The sequence below is a fragment of the Notamacropus eugenii genome, chromosome 4 (assembly GCF_028372415.1).
Source record: "Notamacropus eugenii isolate mMacEug1 chromosome 4, mMacEug1.pri_v2, whole genome shotgun sequence".
Taxonomy (NCBI): domain Eukaryota; kingdom Metazoa; phylum Chordata; class Mammalia; order Diprotodontia; family Macropodidae; genus Notamacropus; species Notamacropus eugenii.
The window spans coordinates 368,052,080-368,072,770 of record NC_092875.1 but is presented as its reverse complement, the minus strand read 5'-3'; the positions used below and the strand labels follow the sequence as shown (position 1 = coordinate 368,072,770).

The 20,691-nt window shown below is 39.7% G+C and overlaps 1 protein-coding gene across 5 annotated transcripts in view; it reads right to left on the bottom strand.

Annotated features, from left to right (window-relative positions):
- Positions 1–1,511: 1,511 nt before the first annotated feature.
- Positions 1,512–20,691, bottom strand: part of FBXL7 (F-box and leucine rich repeat protein 7) — a 499,606-nt gene continuing 480,426 nt past the window's right edge. For all 5 annotated transcript variants that reach the window (XM_072605457.1, XM_072605454.1, XM_072605455.1 and 2 more), the window contains exons 3-4: positions 12,773–13,384; positions 1,512–4,820 (exon numbers count right to left, since the gene is read on the bottom strand). In XM_072605457.1, the coding sequence (XP_072461558.1) occupies positions 4,084–4,820; positions 12,773–13,370 (1,335 nt within the window). In that variant the 5' untranslated portion in view covers positions 13,371–13,384 and the 3' untranslated portion in view covers positions 1,512–4,083. The remainder of the gene's footprint in view (positions 4,821–12,772; positions 13,385–20,691) is intronic.

Here is a 20,691-nt window from a genome sequence, read left to right as displayed (position 1 = left end):
CTATAATATTGAGATAGTTGGATATGTGTAGGCTGATCTGATACTGGTAAGGTAATAGAGAAATTTATCTAGTGCAGGGATACTCACATTTTTTTTCAGGAGCGGATCAAATGATCAGAAAGTTAAATGAGTGAGGTCTCTATGCATCTAATGCAATGCCTAATTATGAACACAGTTTAAGAGTCGTAGTAGGCAGATGATTTGGCCTGGCTGGCTTACTAGTTAGTTAACTATTTTGTACTAATTGGGTAAAAGAAGTTTTTACTCAAAACAAATCAAGAAACAAAAACCCTTATCCAGACCAAAGGCTGGATAATGAGATCTACCAGATAGTGCACTTGCAGCAACATGGATGGCGAAGGAGTATTAGTAAGAGATGGCAATCAAGGCTTTTTAATCTCATTTCTTTTCTGTACCACAATTTTCACTGCAATTTTCTCCTGATTCTTGAAACTCTTCTTTTAGTCTCCTTTCCTCCCAGTTTGCTTGTTCAGCATTTTTCCAAATCAGTAGTTTCATTATTTTCCCCTCACTAATCACGATTGCCGCTTATTGGGAGACTGCCTCACTTTGGCTTTAACATGGGGATTTGGATGCTAATCAAAGGAAGGTGAGTGGTTCTGCTTCAATGCATTTTTCCGCTGTCAAAATGCACAATCTTTTCAAGTAATAAACAAGAAAGGAAGGCAGAGGCTTTATACTGGGTATCATGCAGGGTGCTTTTCGGATAAAAACCTTTTTGAAGATTCCTTTAAAGTTTCAGACATTGGTCCGAGTATGAGTGTGTGGACCTCTGAAGTGATCATCTTTCACTTTACCTCTTTATATTTTTGGGATTCAGAAAGAAATTGAGGGAGAGAAGTCAAATTAACAGTGTGAGACAAGTAATATTACTGGTCTTTTTGATTTTTTTGAACAGTTTATTGGTTGAAAAGTAGGTGAAGGACATCTAAAACATCTTAAAAACAATCACTCTTGTATCTTTTGTGTTTGTTTAAGATCAAGTTTGCTACTCACATACTACTTTTTCCTCCTCCAATATTGATTTCTTGAGTCTCATGCAACTTTGCGACTTAAAAAATTGCCACCTTAGGTTTTTCCAGTTTTCTTCTAACTTTTAGTAACTGTTTCCATTTGATTTTGTTTCTGTAGTACCCTATAGGTTCTCATGGTCTGAGGCCCTCTGTCTTTATTTATAGCAACAGACACTAAGCATAACAATTTTGAAGGTTCCTTCAAAGATTGGAACAAATATGAAGGCATGAATTCACTACCTGTGAAGTGGATGCTTTTCCATTTACCTGCTAATTTGAAGCCAATATCACTGAGCCAAAGGAAATGACAAAACCATACACTGCAGGCATCAGAGGGACCATCCCTGTTCCTGGCTCCCATCATGAAACTGACTCAGGCTGTGCTCAGTTTGAGAGGCAATTTTGATGGATTCCATTTTCCCTGTTCCCACTGCAGTGCCCTTCTGTAGTTAGGGATGGCAAAAAATGAGGCCGAGATGATTACTGACATATTGCTTTATTTCTTGATGGTAGTAAATCAATGGCTTTCTAGAGAATCATACAGCACGCAATGATTCCAACATTAGAATTTTTTTAAGGAGAGCATTCAATTTAGCATAGCCAGGAAGGAAGCAACATTTTAAAACAGTCAAATTTGTTAATGAGGCCTTTTGTTTGGTCTCTTAAAAACTTGCTGAACCCAATTTCCAGTTCCCTCCTCCAAACACTCAAACTCCTTGAACTCCCTGTGGAACATTATCAAGAGAAGTCTGGAGGAAAAGTTTGAAACTGGATAAAGCAGAGATATGCTGTATACTCATTGGTCTAGTCAGATATGCAGAAAGCAGTAAATTTGACACTATTAAATGGCAAGAATATAGGTTTTTAATCATTTGAGCCACAAAGTAGCCAATGGTCTCTGGCACATGCTTCCTTCTTTCATTCTTTCACTCATTCAAGTAAGGGAATCTTAACAAGGTCACCTGGGAGACCATATCACCTAAGATGGATGAAGGAACATTCTCCATGACTCACAAGTAAACCTTGGTCAAGGAACATCAATTGCATGTAGAATGCTGCCTCAGGTCTTGCACATATTCATAAGCTGTGTGAGTGTTTCTAAATGGTATTTCCAGCCAGATCATGCATTTTTTCTCTCTCAGTACATGGCTTTGAATGCTACATCAGTGATGCTAATGATGTTGTCTGGAAAGCCAGCTACTGTTTCATTATGAGAACCAGACTGGGCAGATGATTTCCTATTTCAGCTCCATCCCAACACATGTACAGTACTGGGGCCTCTGATTCAAAACCATTGTCAATCATTGTATAGGCTTGCTCTGAAACAGATTCAGCATGCTTGGCTTGGAGGTCTAGAGGCCCTGGATCTGGATGCCAAACCTTTTGGGTGGAAGTAGAAGAACAGTTTTCAGAAGTGAATGATTAAGGGTGGGGAGCTATGAGGGAGCATTTGGAAGCTCATGTGCTTGGAATTGGAATTAGGGAATGAACTTCAAATAGAAAGGCAATGGAAATTCCCCCCAACCCTCCCCTCCCCACTCCCGCTTATTGATTTTATGCAAATGGAACTGGCAAACACCCACTCCACTACAAAGTTGTAACTTCCTGTTCAGCAATCATGTGTGCATAGGTATGTATTTATTTCCAGAGAATGGTTGACATGGTTGGTGGGCCAGAGTCTAAATCTTATTGATGTGTTCCCTTGTTTATATGGATGCCATTTTTATAGATCGCACCATTACAAATGTGGAAGTTGGCTACCCATCCTTTGAAGTAGAATATGCATATGGCTATGGAAATATGCACACAAGGTGACATTGTGCACAATTAAACACTTAAGAGCCCAACCCCAAAAGACTTCATACATGCAATGAAGTCTGGGTGCATAAAGGAACAAATAAATGAAAAAGGAAAACAGAAGTCTGAATGACAAAAGGGAAATCTGGTTAGTCCTCTTACAGCTGGAGGACAGATGTGCCTGACGCATGTGGACTGAGGAAAAGAAAAAAATACTTTGTGGAGTGAAAGAGTGTGCCCATTTGGGCATCACTTCTTAATTAAAAATTGCAAGGGTATTTCCCCCTGTTAGCAAAGACTTAGGAAGGATGACATTCTTTTATACCAAGGACAGACCAAAGGATCTTAGCTTGGCATCTGTCAGGAACTGATTTCTCTAATCTCATTCTCAGATAGTTAGACCCTCCCTGTTAGTGCTGCCTGTTAATCATGCTCACAGAGCATTACAAACCACAGAGCACAGGCATGATATGAAAAAATTCCAACAGCACACATTGGGATTACTCAGATGAGGGAAAGAGATAATTAGGAAACTTTGACACTGAGTTCAGCACCTTGGAATATCCTTCCTGGAGTAGCCTGCTAGAATGGCTCAGTGCATAAAGAAGAGGTGAGACATTCAGAGGAGGATGATTTCCTGGGTGACTCAGGGAAAATCATGTTAGGTTTCAAACAGCAACAGCAATGACACAATTTTCTCATTTCCACTATTCTAAAATGGGCATGAGCATAGAGACCCAGAACGCTAGGGTATTTATGAGGGGTGATAAATCTGCAAAGAAAAGTTTGGGAAGCACTTCGTAAAGTGCTATGGATCCATTCCCCAAGACTGCTTGGTGTTTGCAGTAGTTGGAGTGTGGGCCTTTGGGCCGAATGGAGGCACTCTTGGGAACATCAGGTTAGTGCTTTCTTGGGGTTTCCCAGTAGCATTATGACTGGCCTGCTGAGGCCCTCTGAAGGAAGCTACCTACAGTAATCCAGCCAGAAACAAGAAGGTAACAGCTACAATAGAAACAAGCTTAATTTTGTTTTCTTTGACCTCATATAGATCATCACAAATAATCCAAAGTCATTCCCAAGAGCTTCAAAGCATAAAAAACCCCCAAAGAACAAACAGCTATTGCAGATGAGAGTGGCATGTGCTTACATATACTGTCTTTAACATTTTTTTGGTTAAAAAAAAACAAAATTTTTTGTTGTTTGTTTTGTTTTTGATTCTTATAAAAAGAGATCATAGATAGAGGCTGTCCATTCAAAAGAAGGCAGGGTTGGTGTGCTCTATAATACAGCGCTTGCAATGGCGTTTCACAAACCGTAAAGCCTCCACGGACACCTCACAGTCCTGCACATTCAGCATCTGCAGGTCAAAGCAGTTGGCAGCTACGATCTGGAGGCCCTGTCCAGTGATACTCTCACAGGACTTTAGGCTCAGGCGCTTCAGATTGAAGCAGTTAAGGGCCAGGCATTCCAGGCCAGTGTCTGAAACCAAAGGGCACTTTCCAATGTCCAGAGACTTGAGTTTTGTGCAATTTTTCGCCAGGTATTCCACACCATGGTCCGTGATGCCCTCGCAGCCCCGCGCATTGAGGTAACGCAGTTTGCTGCAGTACTTGGCAATATAACGGATGCCCACATCTGTGACCCGGCCGCAGTGGGCAATGCTGAGATATCGTAGACGGGATTCCAGCTTGGCAATCTCCCGCAGGCCAAAGTCACTGACAAAACGGCAGTCACTTACACTCAGCTCCTTGATGGAGGCACAGTAGATCATCAGGTAGCGGAGGCCCTCGTCAGTGATGCGCACACAGCGGCGAAGGTACAGATGGGTCAGTTGGGTGCAGTGGGCCGCGATTGTGTGCAGACCCTCATCCTCCAGGACAAAGCAGTCTGTCATATCCAAGTAGCGGATGGAAATCTGTTTGCCATGTAGAGGGGACAGCTTGATGGAGGCTTCCCGTGTCAGACTGATGCAAGTGACTTTAGAGCACCCTATTCAGAGAGAAAAAAAATATTCTGTAACATCAAACTGACATGGTATTTCTCTCCCATGACACCAGTTCTATCACTGTAGGGGGTTATTGGGGGGAGCGGGGAGAATGAGGAGATGTCCAACTCTTCCTTTCAACCATCAAGACCATTACAAATGCCAATTAAAGTGTTCTTCATGGTCCTAATCTTTAATTCAGGAGATGGAGGCAGAAGACCCACCTGATTATAAGGGCTCCACATCCTATGTAAATATGGGTAGTATATTTCATACAATAGTAGAAATCCTGTAGCTGATATACATATATGGGTAGTTCCTGTTCTTCGGATCAGAGACTCATAGACTTAGAGCTAGAAGGAATTTTAAAGGGCATCAAGTCCAATACCCTTGTTTTACAGATGAGGAAACTGAGGCACACAGCAGGTAAGTGATATATCCAGGGTCACACTTATACAACTAGTGTAAGTCTAAGGTAAATTTTGGACCCAGGTCTTTCTGATTTCAAGTCCAATTTCCTTGGTCACTGTGCCTTGCCTAACTCTAACCCTACCCAGACGCTAACCCTAAATGCCTCCGACTCTAACTCCAACCCTAATGTACACCTCCAACTCTAACCCTAACCCTAACCCTCCCAGAGAAGGATGAAACTAAAATATCAACCTAGTGCATAGATAATGAGAATAGGAGTAGTTCACTATCTGCCTCCCTTCGTTAAGGAAAAAAACAAACATCTGGGCTGTGTAGGGAGCACAGTATTACAAGGGACTATCAGAGGCTGGGCTAGGGAGTGCCATATGCTATACTCTGAGTGAAGAGGACCCGGCTTCAGACAGGACTTTTGACACTTAGTGTTATGTAACCTAGGACAAATCTTTTAACATTTCTGAGCCTCAGATAAAAAAGGAAAAAAAAATGGGTGTAATATCCCTGCCTTACAGTGTTGTTATAAGAATCAAATGAGATAATGCACATTAAAGCCCTTTGCAAACCTTAAGGCACCATAGATGGAAGGTGTCATTATTATGTATGTGCTTGGGATCAGCATTGGTAGAGAGAATTCCCATACCAGGAGGTGTCTGTGCTGACGGAATCACAGCTCCTTCCCATGTTAGTATGATGGAGGGGATAAATAAAGATAGAATCTTACTTATAGCAAGTAAGAAGAAATCTCATTTTTATCCACCCCTCTTTTGTTCTGTAATATTTTGATACCCAAATGGTGAACAGTTTAAAATTGTAAGTACCTAAAACATAAAACATCTTTTTTTAAAAAAAATTTTACCTTAGCAACCAGTATCTTTCATTTCTACCCATTTCTCCTTCTTAAAAAAAAAAAATCAAACCCTTCAAAACTCTTCATTTCCTCCTCACTTTTTCAGTTGGAGAGTACCTTTGGTTGCAAGCATTTGTTACATTTATCCCTCTGTGTTACCATGCAGTTCTCTTGGATATGTTTATATCTCCTGTCTCTGTGCAGGCCTCCAAGGTCAGGGCAGTACAACAGAGCATAGCCCTTCAGAGTTTCTGAGCAGCGTGAACACTCTGAATGGGTTTCCTCCCACTTCCTGGGGGACTGACTGCTCACAAGGTTATCACAGGACTTTCTCCTACCTAGGAGTAAGGAGGTCAAAAAACTAGTCATCCATGTCAGGAGGTTATAGGGAGGGAATAAACCACCCAGCCTGGGAGAATAGAAATGTTTCACACATTAAAGGCTCCCAGGTGTGCTCTCAGGCTCCAGTATCATTTCTGTGTTTGGAGAGGGAGGAGCACACCTTGAAATCTTGTCTTTCCTTTCTTCTTTAGGCTTTGTACAGCACCTACTGAAAGCCTGAGGTGGGGCCTGAAAGGTTGGGATGGGGATGGAGCACATACAATCTATCTAAATAGAGGCCTCCAGTCTGTGCTAGAAATTAAGGCAAGGGCTTATCTCTCTGCATTACCCAAGGGCTTTGGCCCCTCCATTCTCAATATGAGCTTTGATTTTTCTTTCTTTTGAATTCTATTTCCCCCATCTGCAGCAAAATATAAATCTGTTATACTTCAGGAAGGCCACAGTGTTTGGTGGGGGGGAAACATACACCTGGGTGGGAAAAAGAAGAGCTCAGAGTGAATGAGATATTCATTGAGTTCAGGGAATACAATGATATTCTGTGTGATAGCTGGAGAAAAAGAGATAGGTTCAGTTCTGGTTCAAATGGACCAGTAGGTATCCATTTAGAAACAAAGGAAAACAAAATTTGGCTTAGATTCATGGCTGTTGGAGAAGCAGGGAAAGTCATATTTATATCTAGGTTGAACAAATTAGTGAGGTTTGGACTCACTGTTTCCGTTAAAGTTGCTGCTAAAATACTATTAAATTCAGCTTCCTTTCATTAGTGGGGACCCATTTCCTCCTTCTTAAGAATGCAAAAAGGTCCTATCTGCAAAGTCTGACTAATCACTTTAAGGGCATCTTCATCAGGGGTGGCAGAGCCAAGATGACAGAGCGGAAGGACAGATCTGTAGAAGCTCCCTGCCACAGTCCATAAAATCACTTTAAAAAATGACTCTAAACAAATTCTAGAGCAACAGAATTCACAAAATGACAGAGTTAAAAAGATATCCAGCCCAAGACAGCCTGGAAGGCAGACCGAAAAGGTCTATCACACTGGGTGCAGAGCAGAATGCAACCCAGCCTTGGCTGAGCAGCTGATAGGGACAGGACCAGACCAGGCTTCAGGGTGCCATGGACAGCAGCAACAGTTCCCAGATTGCTCAACCTACAAATGCCAAAGACAGCTTCAAAGGTCAGTGAGAAAGTTCTTTCACCTGGATGAGAAGGGAATGTGGTCTGGCCCAGCTGGCAGTAGCAACTGCAGCAGTAGCTGGTAGAGGCTGTGGAGAGGGAATTCTACTCGCAGTTCCTGGGCAGAAGAGTGCTTGTGATGGAGCCTGTATCACTACCATTTTACAGATGAGAAAGTTGAGGCTCGAAGGGACTGAGCAACTTGCTCTATTTTTCCCAGGTAGGATTCAAATCTGAGCTTTTACTGATTCTGTAACAGGTCCTCATAACTTTTTTTTTTGTGTTTATGAAGATCATCTTATTGGAGGAATTAGATGTATATCACCAACACAGAATAATTATTACTAACACATTTTTTTTCCCACAGTTGTGATTACATTAGCTTAAGGAACTCCCAGTGAGGAAATTTCCTTTGCCAATGCAGGGCAGCATCTGGTTTGCCTCATATTTAAGTGACTGGCCCAATCAATCAGTCAATCAATCAATCAATCAACAAATGTTTACTATGCACTGATTATGTGCCAAGCACTATGCCAAAGGTTGTGACTATAGGATCCAACAGTCAATATGTATCACAGGTGAGACTTGAACTCAGTTCCCTCTGATTTTGAGACCAGACTTACTCTCAGAACTAGTGATAATGTGTATCAAACAGTAAAATCCTCCACTAATGTCCTGCTTTATCTTATTTAGAGATATCTAGTGGTGCAGTAGGTAGAGTGCTAGACCTGGAGTCAGCAAGACCTAAATTTAAATCTTTTCTCAGATACTTACTAGCTGTGTGATTCTGGGCAAGTCACTTAACTTCTGTTTATTTCATTTTCCTAAACTGTAAAATGAGGAAAATAATAGTACCTTCCTCTCAGAGTTGTTGTAAGAATCAAATGACATATTTGTAAAGCTCTTGGCATATCTAGCAATTGTAGGTGGTAGATAAATGTTATATGTATGATTATTATCATTAATCTAGTCATAGTACTATACCTTTGTTTACTAAAGTTATGTAGGCAAAATGAAAGCTCTGGTAATCCTACTAAGTGGAAAAGGCCTCTATATGGTCAGTACCAGACTCAGACTGGGCATCTTCTTGGCGAAGTCTAGCTAAATTTAAGGAGGCTCAGCATGAAAGGGTCAACCACCAGGGGACTTACCCCAGACCCCCAGGCCTACAATTTAAAAAGGTGAAGAGGGATTACAGTCTGGGTAAGAGGAAAGACTTCTGACACCCATGACAATTTGAACCTTCAGATAGAATAATAGCCAGCATTGTAATAGTACTTCAAGACTTGCAAAGCATTCTGCATATATTATTTTATTTGATTCTCATAATTACCCTGTGAAATAGTTACTATTATTATCATCCTCATTTTACAGATGAGGCAACTGAGGCTGTGAATAGTTAAGCAACTTGCTCAGGGTCATAACAGCTAGTAAGTGTCTGATGTAAGATCTGAATTCAGGTCTTCCCAACTCCACATTCAGTATTCTCTCCACTATTATCTTTAGCTATGGAAGTTTTACTCGGTATTTTCATGATATGTCTTTAAAACAGGTCAAAGTCCAATCTAGCCGTTATCTAGTGAATTCCATCTATTAATGATTTCCTTTTTATCTAATATAGAGTATTTGTATAAATTTGTATGTATTTTGTATGTATATATTTGTGTGTATTTTGTATGTGTATATTTGTATGTATATATTTGTGTGTGTGTTGTCTCTTCCATTAGACTCTAAGCTCCATCAGGGCCTGGACTATATTCTGCCTCTTTTTGTATCCTCAGCATTTAGCCCAGTGCCTACCACATAGTAGAGTGCTTAATAGGTGTTTATTGATCTATGGATCTTATTAATAAGTATTTTTATACTTCAATGAGGATAATACTTATGATGGGGAAGAAGAGTGAGTGATCCCAAATCAGATGTCTCCTCATAAACTGACATTGGAAGGGCTACCTCTGCAGAGCATTGGCCCCAAACGCTAAGGGCACCAGTAGGCTAGAGAAGCCTCTCTGATTTTTCCCTTTTTCTCTGGTATACTTTTATTGAGTTTCCAGATTCTCCCAGAACTGACGATATATGAAGTAAGGCCACCAGCAGCAGCCTTTGGAGGCCTTGAGGAGACTGCCAGGTAGTGGTTTAAGCAGCTGCCAAGAAATAATTAGCTAGCCAACCCAGAAGAGCCAGGAATGTGCTTTCACCAGTACAAACAGTGTGGGCACTATGTGCCAGAATTTGAAAGTCCCTCTCTCTCCATGCATCTTCATTTTTGCTGACTTTAGGAGAATCTCTAAGCACAGATAGGACTCTCAGGATGAATGTCTAAAATGTGTATATTTACCTTGGATTGATAGAGAGATAGATATAGATATATATACATACGCATTTATATATATACAAGGTATATACAATGTATATGTATGTATGCATATACATGTATACACACATATTACATAATACATACATGTATGTGCATACATACATATACACACATATATAGATACACATATACATATGTATATACAGACGTTTGCATATACACATATATGTAGGTATATATATATATACACACACATAGCCACATATACATATATCTACACAATACATATATGTATACAAGTATGCATATGTATATATACATGTATATGTAAGTGTATGCATACATGCACACACATATGAATATATGTACACATGTGTATAGACACAGTTACATATACACATATCTAGACATGCACACATGCACACATACATGTAGGAACAATAGGGTGAACAGCATGAAGAATCAGGGACTTTTCAAACTGAAAGGGATCCAGAGGTCATCAGTTTAGCCCTCCAACAAATGAAGCTAAAGACCCTGAGAAGCTAAATGACTTGTTGAAGATTAGAGTTTGTAGCAGGGGAAATGGAACTAAAACCCAGGTGCTCTTTAGTATAACATTCATCCCATTGAATCATCCTGCTTCTGTTTTCAGAGCTTTTCTTCTTCCAGAGCTTCTCAGAGAGATCTTCTCAGGTATTTATGTTGCTTCTCTGTCAAAGCCAATGGCTTCTTCCCAATCATGACTAACTGAACATTCAGTACTCAGACAAAAATGCAGCTCATGTGGCCCTGCCATGAAGCCAGATGAGCCAGGAGAGTAACTAGCTGCTCAGGAGCCAGGGAAAGAATCTGAGTAAAAAAATGGCCTGTCATTATTATAGATTTAGAAAAAAATGCAGATGAATTACATCTAAGAAAAGAGCAAAATCTGAGAAAGTCAGATACTGCCTCATTCTTTGTCAGTGGTATTAGTCACATAAGACACCAGCAAGCCCCTAGTTATGTTTATTTACCTATCAAAATGGGTTTTGTCTTTATTCTTTCTCTCTCTTAAATCCCTCAAGGTACTATCTGTACTTTTCAATTACAATAAAATCCTTAACATATCTTGCTGAGATCAGCCTCTTAACCATTCATCCCATGCCTAGGGTAGGGAGATGAAGAAAAGACTGTTAGTCCTGAAGGATCAGCCTCTGGTGCCCAGGAGGTCCTCTGGGCTTTAAACTTGATCTCTAGACAGACTTTGATCAGCACTGCTGGGTCTTCCTATTTGTTAGAATAAATTCTTCTGGCTCATTGGATGTGTCTTTCACATCAGAGTCGAAGACCTTAATTATCAAAAGAGGTAAAATTTACATGACTGGTGATGTTTAAGTGTGTCCTCATGGATTTGTTGGTATCCCCCAGAGACTCAAAATGTAGACAGACATTTTAGTTGTATCTGTTCATAACATTTTAGATTGGAAGGGATCTTAGATAAAGTCATATGTTTAACTGCTAATAGTGGGGGCAAGGGTGAAAGGAAGAGAAATAGAGAATATACAATAATGCAAAGTGCCTCAGATTACCATTGGCCCTTCCTCTTTCCCTTAGTAGTAAGTACACTTAACTACTTCTTTTCTCTTAAAGGAAGGGTTGAGAACAGCGTCTCAGGTTTGTCAGCACCCTCAACTCAAGCCCTATGCAAGTTTATATGTGCATGTAAACAACTGTGGAACTGTGCAGCAGCAGCAGCAGTAGTAGTATAGTAACTAACATTTATGTAGTGCTTACTGCATGCACACTGACTACTACTCTTACTACTCCTACTACTACTAGTACTACTACTGCTGCTACTACCACCACTACTACTCTTACTACTACATCCTCATCTGGTGCTGGATGTCTCTGCCAAAAGCCATGTCTTCTTCATTTGCCTTGCTTCTGAGTTCATTCCCTTCTTGCCAAACCTATTTCCTTCCAATTCTCCCAACTACTTTAATACATAGAATCTTCACAGTCTTGCAGAGCCTCATTAGAACTCCAGTCTTAAAGAAATTTTTTGTCTGGACGATGTCTCTAATTGTAATCTTGCTTTCGGATCTAGCCATAAGTTCACTTAGATGTCTGTTACTAAATACTTTTTTGCATATAAAGCTCAAATAAAGAAATATTCAGACCTGTTTCTGAATAGGCCAAGTTTTCAATCACCTTTACTGCTCTGCTTTAAGAGAGGCTGAGTGTGCACATTTTAATGGTATCACTTTTCACACTTTAGTGAAAAATAACATATTATAGGAAATATGTTCTCTGAGCGTCTGTGGTCAGGTAATATGGTTTGGTCATCAGGGAATAAAGGGAAAGTTTTCTTATTGAAAATAATGGTCCTTGGCAGTTCTCAGTGGGTTTCTGTTAGCGGTACCTATAACTATTTTGAAAGAATTGGGGAGGGGGAAGTTTATTGAAAGGAAATAGGGAATAAAAGTGAATTATAATTTCTTCCTTAAGAAATTGACAGCTGGTTAGTGAAAAAGGGAATGCTTGTGTAGATGACTATCAATCAACCAACAAGCATTTTAAAAGACCCTACTATGTGCCAAGTCTGTGACAAGGGTCTGGAATGGAGATTCAAAGTAAAATAAAAAAAGTGAGCAGTCTCTGTCCTCAGAGATGTTTCATTCTAGATTCTGTTGCTTTCTTTAGACTGAATATCTCAAAAAGTAAGCCTCGTTCTTCATTCACCTTTCCCTTCCAAACAGCCCCAGGGTGGTTGTAGTATCGGGAGTACATACTTTTGGGGTATATTTAGGAAGGGTTTTCTGAGTGCCTTCCTAAAGCATCAATAAAGTGTTAGTACCATTTTCAGTTACCTGACACATCCAGGTGCTCCAGGTTGGGACAGAGGGACACCACATCAAAAACAGCTTCATTGGAGATGTTGTAACAGCCTGAAACTTCTAGTCGCCTTAGTTCTGGGCAGCACTGGGCAATGGTATAAAGTCCTCTGTCTGTGAGCCGCCTGCAGCCACTAACAGTCACCGTCTCCAACATGAGACATACATTAGGTGTGTCTTGACAAAGCCTTCGAGTTAATACTTTGAGGGCCCGATCCACATTGATGGTCTCACCAGTCAAACGAATAGTCCTCCAGAGATGGGGGTCCCAAGCAAGGTTGTACCACCTACGGCATACACGAGCACAGCGACATAGCTGGTTGGTGGGTAGGAAGGAAAATATCTGAATCATCGAGTGGTCTGGGAGACGGTCAATATGGGCCTGTTCTTTTTGCTGTTTAGAGGCTAGCCGAATGAGAGGATGAGTGAGGCGTGTTGGAGGAGGAGAGTGGACCATAGCCACTGTCTCCCCTGTGATGGAAGAAGATGAGGTGGATGAACCTCTTCCATTCTGAAATCCTTGCAAGTTCTGTGGACAGATTAGGGCTGGGCTGGGCGTGCTGAGCGTGCGCATGCTCAGGTCGGAATCTGAAAAAGAACATGAAATGGTTATCAGATGAGAGCAGTGGCTGAGAGTTGTGAGGCAGGCATATGTTTCTTTAAGTATTAATCAAACCAAGTCGAGTGCAAGTCAAGTCATTATTTCTCCGATGACACGGTCTTCTTCGGCAACGAAGGATGAACACATGCACAATCCATTGGTTCAAATGTCAGGCAAACTAAAGAATTAAATATATGGAGTCACAAAGAATGGATCAACACATGTCAATGTTCATGCTCAGGTTGATGCATATTCAATGTATCATGATAATAAGAAATAAAATAAAAGCACCTTATCTTTTGTCTTTCTTTGTATCCCTACCACTCATCATGGCACCTAGCATACAATAAATGTTTAATAAATATTTGTTGAATGACCATTCCACAAAATAACTATTTTTAAAAATGATACTAATGGATAATAGAAGGAATGCCATGCACAGATTGGTAAATGTGCTTAAGAATAGACTTGTGCTATCAAGGACAGAACACTAGATTGAAGTCAGAAGCTCTGGAGTTGAAACTCTTTCACCTATGACCATTGGCTAAGATGCTGGCTCTCTCTAAGCCTGACTCATCTGTGAAGTAGGAATAGTGCCTGCCCTGCCTCCCTCAAGACTGTTGGGAGGATTATATGCACTAACTTACAAAAACAGTTCGTAGACTAGAGTACCATATAATTGTCAGCTATCATCATTAATTTTGTAAAACATCCTGCTTTTTTTGAAGTAGTTTTATTTATATTTTGGGTAGGTAGATGTTAAAATTTCATGTACAATGGAACAGGAAGGTAGGTCAAAAGCTGCAACAAGATAAAATCAGTTTAAGATTGTACCTTTGCCATGGATGATACACAGATTACATAACTCTCATGCTGATAAAAAGAAATTAATTGTGTTGAAGAGAATTGTATTCCTGTTGTAGTGAATATGTGTAACACATGAAAATCATTTGATATCTGCTATAAAGTCAAAGTCTTGAGGGTAGTAAAGGATAACACTTAAATTTAAAATGAATCATTTCTTATAAGGGAATTGGTGTGCAGTGAAAGTTTTGTGACTTCATACAAGTTTAATCATCCATGGAGGCAAGAGCATAGGACATGAGTGAGACACCACCATAAAGTGAAATTGACCTTTTTTCACTATGGATTCAGAATGACTGAGGATTACGTGGTGGCTATAAAAAAGTGTGGCTGTTTTTAAAAAGGTAATATGATTAAGGGAAAGTGATAGTGAGTAATGGAGAGTGATCATGAATAAAGTTTTAGTTTATTTATCTGCAGCACAATGTGATACTTATTCTTTAAGGCTTCACTTACCTCTTACACTTTTTTTTACTTTAAGGACCATCATCTAATCAAAACACATAGACCATAGCTTTGCATCCAGAAAGGAAATTAACAATGGTCATCTAATACAGTGATGTCAAACACAAATAGAAACTGATCCCTATAGTCTCATACTGACTTAGAAAACTACAAATTAACATTATCTGTGTTGTATTTTCACTTATTTTGTTAAACATTTCCCAATTACAATTTCATCTGCTTTAGACTTCGGTGGAGCCCATGTAGACTGTTGGAGTTTTACACCTCTGGGTCTAGTCCAAAGATGAGGAGGTAAAGACCCCAAAGATTAAGCAACTTAATAAACTCATCACAGAGCACTGTGCTTAGTACTTAGGTGCTTAATCCATGTTGATTCATTGTTTGTCAAGGGTAACACAGATAGTAAGAAGCAGAGCTGGCATTCAAACTCAAGGCTTGACTCCAGATTCAGTATTTGGTATTTATTGCCTCCTATACCTCAAAGTGGCAAAGATGTTAAATACAGGAAAAAAAAAAGCAATGTTGAAAACATTGTGGGGTAAATTGGTACAGTAGTAGGCCATTGGGAGAGCTGTGAATGGATCCAACAATTTGGGAAGACCATTCGGAATTACGTGATAAAATAAACTACTATTCCTTTTGATCCAACTGTGTGCTTCATGCAGGAGGTGAAAGTAGGCTTCAAAGAAGGAGAAAGATTTCACTAGCTGAAGGTGAGGGAGGGGTATATTCCAGGGATAGACCACAGCTTGTGCAAAGTCATAGAGGAGATGGAAAGTTGTATAAGGGGAAAATAATTAGGCCAGTTTGATTGGAATGTAGAGGGCACAACAGAAAATAACATATATTGAGCCTGGAAATATAGGTTGGAGTCAGATCTTGAAGGGCTTTAAAGACCAAAAAAGAGGAGTTTGTAGTTCTACTTGGTAAAAGTGTTACCGGAACTTTCTGAGCAGGGAAGTATAGTATCAGACTCATGCTTTTGTTATATCAATATGACATTTAAGTGGCATATGGATTAGAGAGGGACCAAAGACTGGAGGTTGGAAAAGAAATTAGAAGTCTATTGCAATAGTCTAGGTGAAAAGTGTTAGGGATCTGAATGAGGATGGTGGCCGTGGGAGTGGAGAGGAGATGTTTTGGAGCTAGAATTGATAAGATCTAGCAACTCCTTAAAAATGAAGGGTGAATGAAAAGGAAGCATCAAGAATGACTCAGACTGTGAACCTGGGTGACAAAAAGAATGGTGGTATCTTGAACAGAATAGTCAATGGTCAACAGGCATTTATTAAGTGCCTACTATGCTAAGCATTGGGATACAAAGAAAGGACAAACTCTCCCCCCCCCCCAAAAAAAAACCCAGTGCCTACTCTTAAGGAGTACATAATCTAATGGGAGAGATAACACTCAAAAAAAACTACGTACACAGTTGTTTGTAAGCTCTCTCATTTCTCTCTATTATTTATCTAAATGTATATATATATATACATACATACATATAAACATATGTGCACTTATGTAATATATGTATATAATATATCCATGCAGGATAAATTGGGAAGTAGTATCATTTTCAAGGTGGTAAGGTTAAAGAGTTATGAGGAAAGCTTCTTGCAGAAGGTAGGATATTATTTGAGACTTGATGGAAGCCAGAGAAGCTAGGAAGGAAGTGGAGATGTTCAGAGAGAACATCCTAAGCCTGAGGAACAGCTAATGAAAATGCACATAGTAAGGAGAAAGAATGTCATGTGTGGAGAACAGCAAGATGGTCAGAGTCACTGAATCACAGAGAACATGGAGGGCAATAAACTTTAGGAAGACTGGAAAAGTAGGAAGAGATTGGTTTTTGCAAAGCCATAGAATTTTATATTTGATTCTATAGGTAATAGGGAGCTACTGGGGTTTATTGAATAAGGGGTGATGTCATACCTTTGATTTAAGAAAGTCAGTTTGACAGCTGGAGTGGGGAGAGTCTTGAGGCAAGGAGACCAACCAGCAATCTATTGTAATAGTTCAGGTGTGAAGTGATGAGGGCTTATACCAGGGCAATATCAGTGTCGGAGGAGAAAAGAGGGTATATACAAGAAAATGTTACCAAGATAGAAAAGGTAGTATTTAATAACTGATCAGATGTTGGGGTTGAGAGAGAGTAAAGAATCAAGAATGACATCAGGGTTGCAAACCTGGGCGACTGGGAGGATGGTGGTATCCATCAGTAGTTAAGTAGTAATGACAGTAATGGAAAAGTTAAGAAGAAAGGAGGGTATTGGTGGGAATGAGATAATGAGTTTGGTTTTGGCCAAGTTAAGTTTACAATGTCTATGAGACATCTAGTTCAAGTCGTCCATTAGGCAGTTGGAGATGTGGGACTGGAGGTCAGGAAAGAAATTAGAGCTGGACAAAGAAATCCAAGGTTTTTTGCATAAACTAGTACTTGAAACCATAGGAGCCGATGAGATCACCAAGTGAAACAGAGTATAGGGAGAAGAAAAAAGGACCCAGGACAGAACCTTGGGACATCTCCATTATTAGTAGGTGTCACTTAGATGAAGATCCAGCAAAGGATTTAGAGAAAGTGTGAGTGACAGGGAAGAGGAGAACCAGGAGAGAGCAGTCATGGAAACCTAGAGAAAAAAATTGTCAAGATTGTCAATAGTGTCATAGGCTGCACAGAATCAAGAAGGATGAAGAACGAGAAACGATCGTCAAATTTGGCAGTTAAGAGATCATTAGCAACTTTGGAGAGAACACTTTCAGTTGAATGTTGATATTCAGACGCAGACTGCGAAGAGTTAAGAAGGGAATGAGTGGAAAGTAAATTGGAGACAGGCTTCAGAAGCCACAAAAAAGAGGAAAGATATAGGATTGGGGGAGACATGGTCATATTTGTAGGTAGTAGGGAGACAGACAATAGACAGGGAACAATTGAAGATTAGTTTAAAATGTCTTAGTTAAAAGGAAAGGATTTTTCTGAAAAAGAAAATGAATTCAGTTTTAGACATGTTGAGTATGAAATGCTGGTAGGATATTTAGTTGAAAGTGATCAATAAGAGGTTAGTTATTTGGGAGTGGAGCTCAGGAAAGGACTTGAGCTGCACATGGAAATCTGGGAGTCATCTGCACAGGAATGCTTATGCAGTCCTTCAGAGTACAGAAGAGAGAAGAGGAAGTAACCCAGGCCAAAGCCCTAGAATGCCCCAAAGAGGATGCAAGATAGGGATGATGATCGATAAAGGACACTAAGCAGTAGGGGCCAAACAGTGGGAGGAATATCAGGAGGGACCAATGAAGAGACAACTCAGAGAGGAGAGCGAATCCAGAAGAGATGGTGGTCAGGTGTTAAATACTCTAGGGAAGTCAATACGGATGAAGACTGAGAAAGTAGAGCTAGGAGGCTAACGTATGAAATTAATGTAACACTAAAAGTTAGTTGAATTTGAATCATTGTAGTGGTCAATCTTAGTCCCAGAGAACTGGTTGTCCCTCTCCCCCTAGAGTGATGGGGTACTGTAGATAGGGAATGTAGTCCATTCTGTCAGAGGCCATTACCTTCTGTTTTGCTTAAATGTTTTTGTCTGCTAGAAGGAGGTGAAGGGGGAACTGCTTCAGGTGAAAACAATAAAAGGCTATAACAAAAATTAAAAAGTAACAAAAGGCAAAATTAGAACAAAAAGGTAACCAGTGATCTGCTTGGAGTCAGCTAAGTGTCTGCATGGATAGAGTATTGGTCCTAGAGTCGGAAAGACTCCTTGAGTTCAAATGTGACCTCAGACACTTACTGGCTGTGTGACCCTGGGCAGGTCACTTAACCCTGTTTGCCTCAGTCTTCTCATCTGTAAAATGAGTTGGAGAAGGAAGTGGCAAACCACTTCAGTATCTTTGCCAAGAAAATCCAAAGGACAGTACAGTGTGGTCCACAGTTCCACAGATAGAGACTGAACACTGGCCACAATGATCCTCTTGTCATGAGTCTGTCCCTTTCCCCATTATGCCAACAATTACCATTGAGCTCACCTTTAAAAGGAGGCAGGCTGAGATAACACTGAGAACCAAGCCATTCTACCTCTTTCAACATCTGAGTTGAATATTTGCTTATTAGTTTATGACAGATCTACTTTTTCAACTGTTGTAATTTTTCTTTCCAGCTGATGCATTTTGCACTTAATGTACTGCTCTATCATCCTGAGACTGAAATATAGGGAGATAATTGAACAATTTCAATCATCCAAAGAATCAGTCAACCAGTCATCTAAAGAATCAGTCAACTTCTGTGAAAAGTCCAAGGTTAATGCCTCATTGTATTGTGGAAGAGATCAGGGTTTCTCAAAAATTATGCTCATAGGCCTAAAACTCTAGCTATTGGGAAGGCTATTGGCTGCCTAGGATTGTGGCTTTTAGATTTACAGAGGGAATAAACCTTAGAGAACACTGAATCTCACCCTCTCATTTTATAGATGAGGAACTTGAGGCTAAGAAAGTTTGTGACTGGTTTAAAGTGACAAAGTAAGTGACAGGCAAAAATTAAACCCAGGTGATCTGACTCAAATAGCCAGTGCTAAGGGACAGCTAGGTGGTACATGGATAGAGCACTGACCCTGGAGACAGGAGAATTTGAGTTCAAATCTGGTCTCAGATACTTACAAGCTGTGTGACCTTGAGTAAGTCACTGAACCCTGATTACTCCAAAAACAAATAGAGTTCTTTTCATCATAGTAAGCTATAGCCTGGAAATGGACTGTATCTGTTATTTGAGGGTCAGTCTAGTTAAGAAAGGCCCATCACTAGAAGCCTGGTTGCTTGGTAATTTGTTTTTGAAAGGTACTAACACTTATAAAGACATCTACTAAGTTAGGAAGGGCCTGAAATCTGCATTAGTGAAAGGAGCATTAAGGAAAATGAAATTTCAGATTGATGAACTATTGAATTAATTATATTTTGAAAATATATATCCATTCTAAGTATTCTCCACCTTATATGATATTTGGTCAGTTAGGCAGCACAGAGGATGGAGAGCCAGACCTGGAGTCAGGAAGACTCATCTTAACAAGTTCAAATCTGGCCCCAGACACTTACTAGCTATATGACCCTGGTCAAGTCATTTCACCCTATTTGCATCAGTTCCTCATCTGTAAAATGAGCTGGAGAAGGAAATGGCAAATCACTCTGGTATCTTTGTTAAGTAAACCCCAGATGGGGTTATGAAGAGTCAGATGTAACTGAAACAACTGGACAACATTATTGTTATTAAGGGATAGGGATTTGACTTGTGATTTCATTAACACAGGTAATTTCTGGATAAGGACACTTTATCAATGAAATAATGTTGCTTAAAAACATAATATGAAGTAAAAAAATGTTATGAGTTGGTCATTAGCCACATAAGAATAATGTTAAAATGGTGAAATTTGCTGAATGATACACAGAAGGGTTTTGTGATGTAAGGGGGTTTGGTTATAAAGTACTAATGACATTATTGTGGTCAGGGTAATGTTTATATAGACGTATATTTACATAGTAATGAATTAGCAGGAACTGAAGGTGAGCATTGTGCCATACTAGAGGGATAAATATAATAGGATTGTGGTTTAAAAACAGGCAATGAAGGATAAGGATGAGAGAATAAGGTATTTCTTATTTACTTCTGACTTCAGTTCTTTCAAGAAAATGGGACAAGTCTCAGAAGGCAATTTATCCAGTGATCAATCGATTCTGTGACACATATGAAGGCAGAAGAATGAAGATATTATTTGCAGATTTACTAAAGTATTTCTTATTTCAAAAAAATATAAATATTTAAATTCATTGAACATATTGATATTAACAACAAAATAATGATGGGGTTCTTTTAAATAAAAATCTTCCTTAGTTTGATTAAAATAAAATCACACCCATCATTCAAGAATGGTTCTATTGAATGAAGTGAAATATACTTGCAAATTGCAAGGTAGTCCGAGAGAGAATTCTT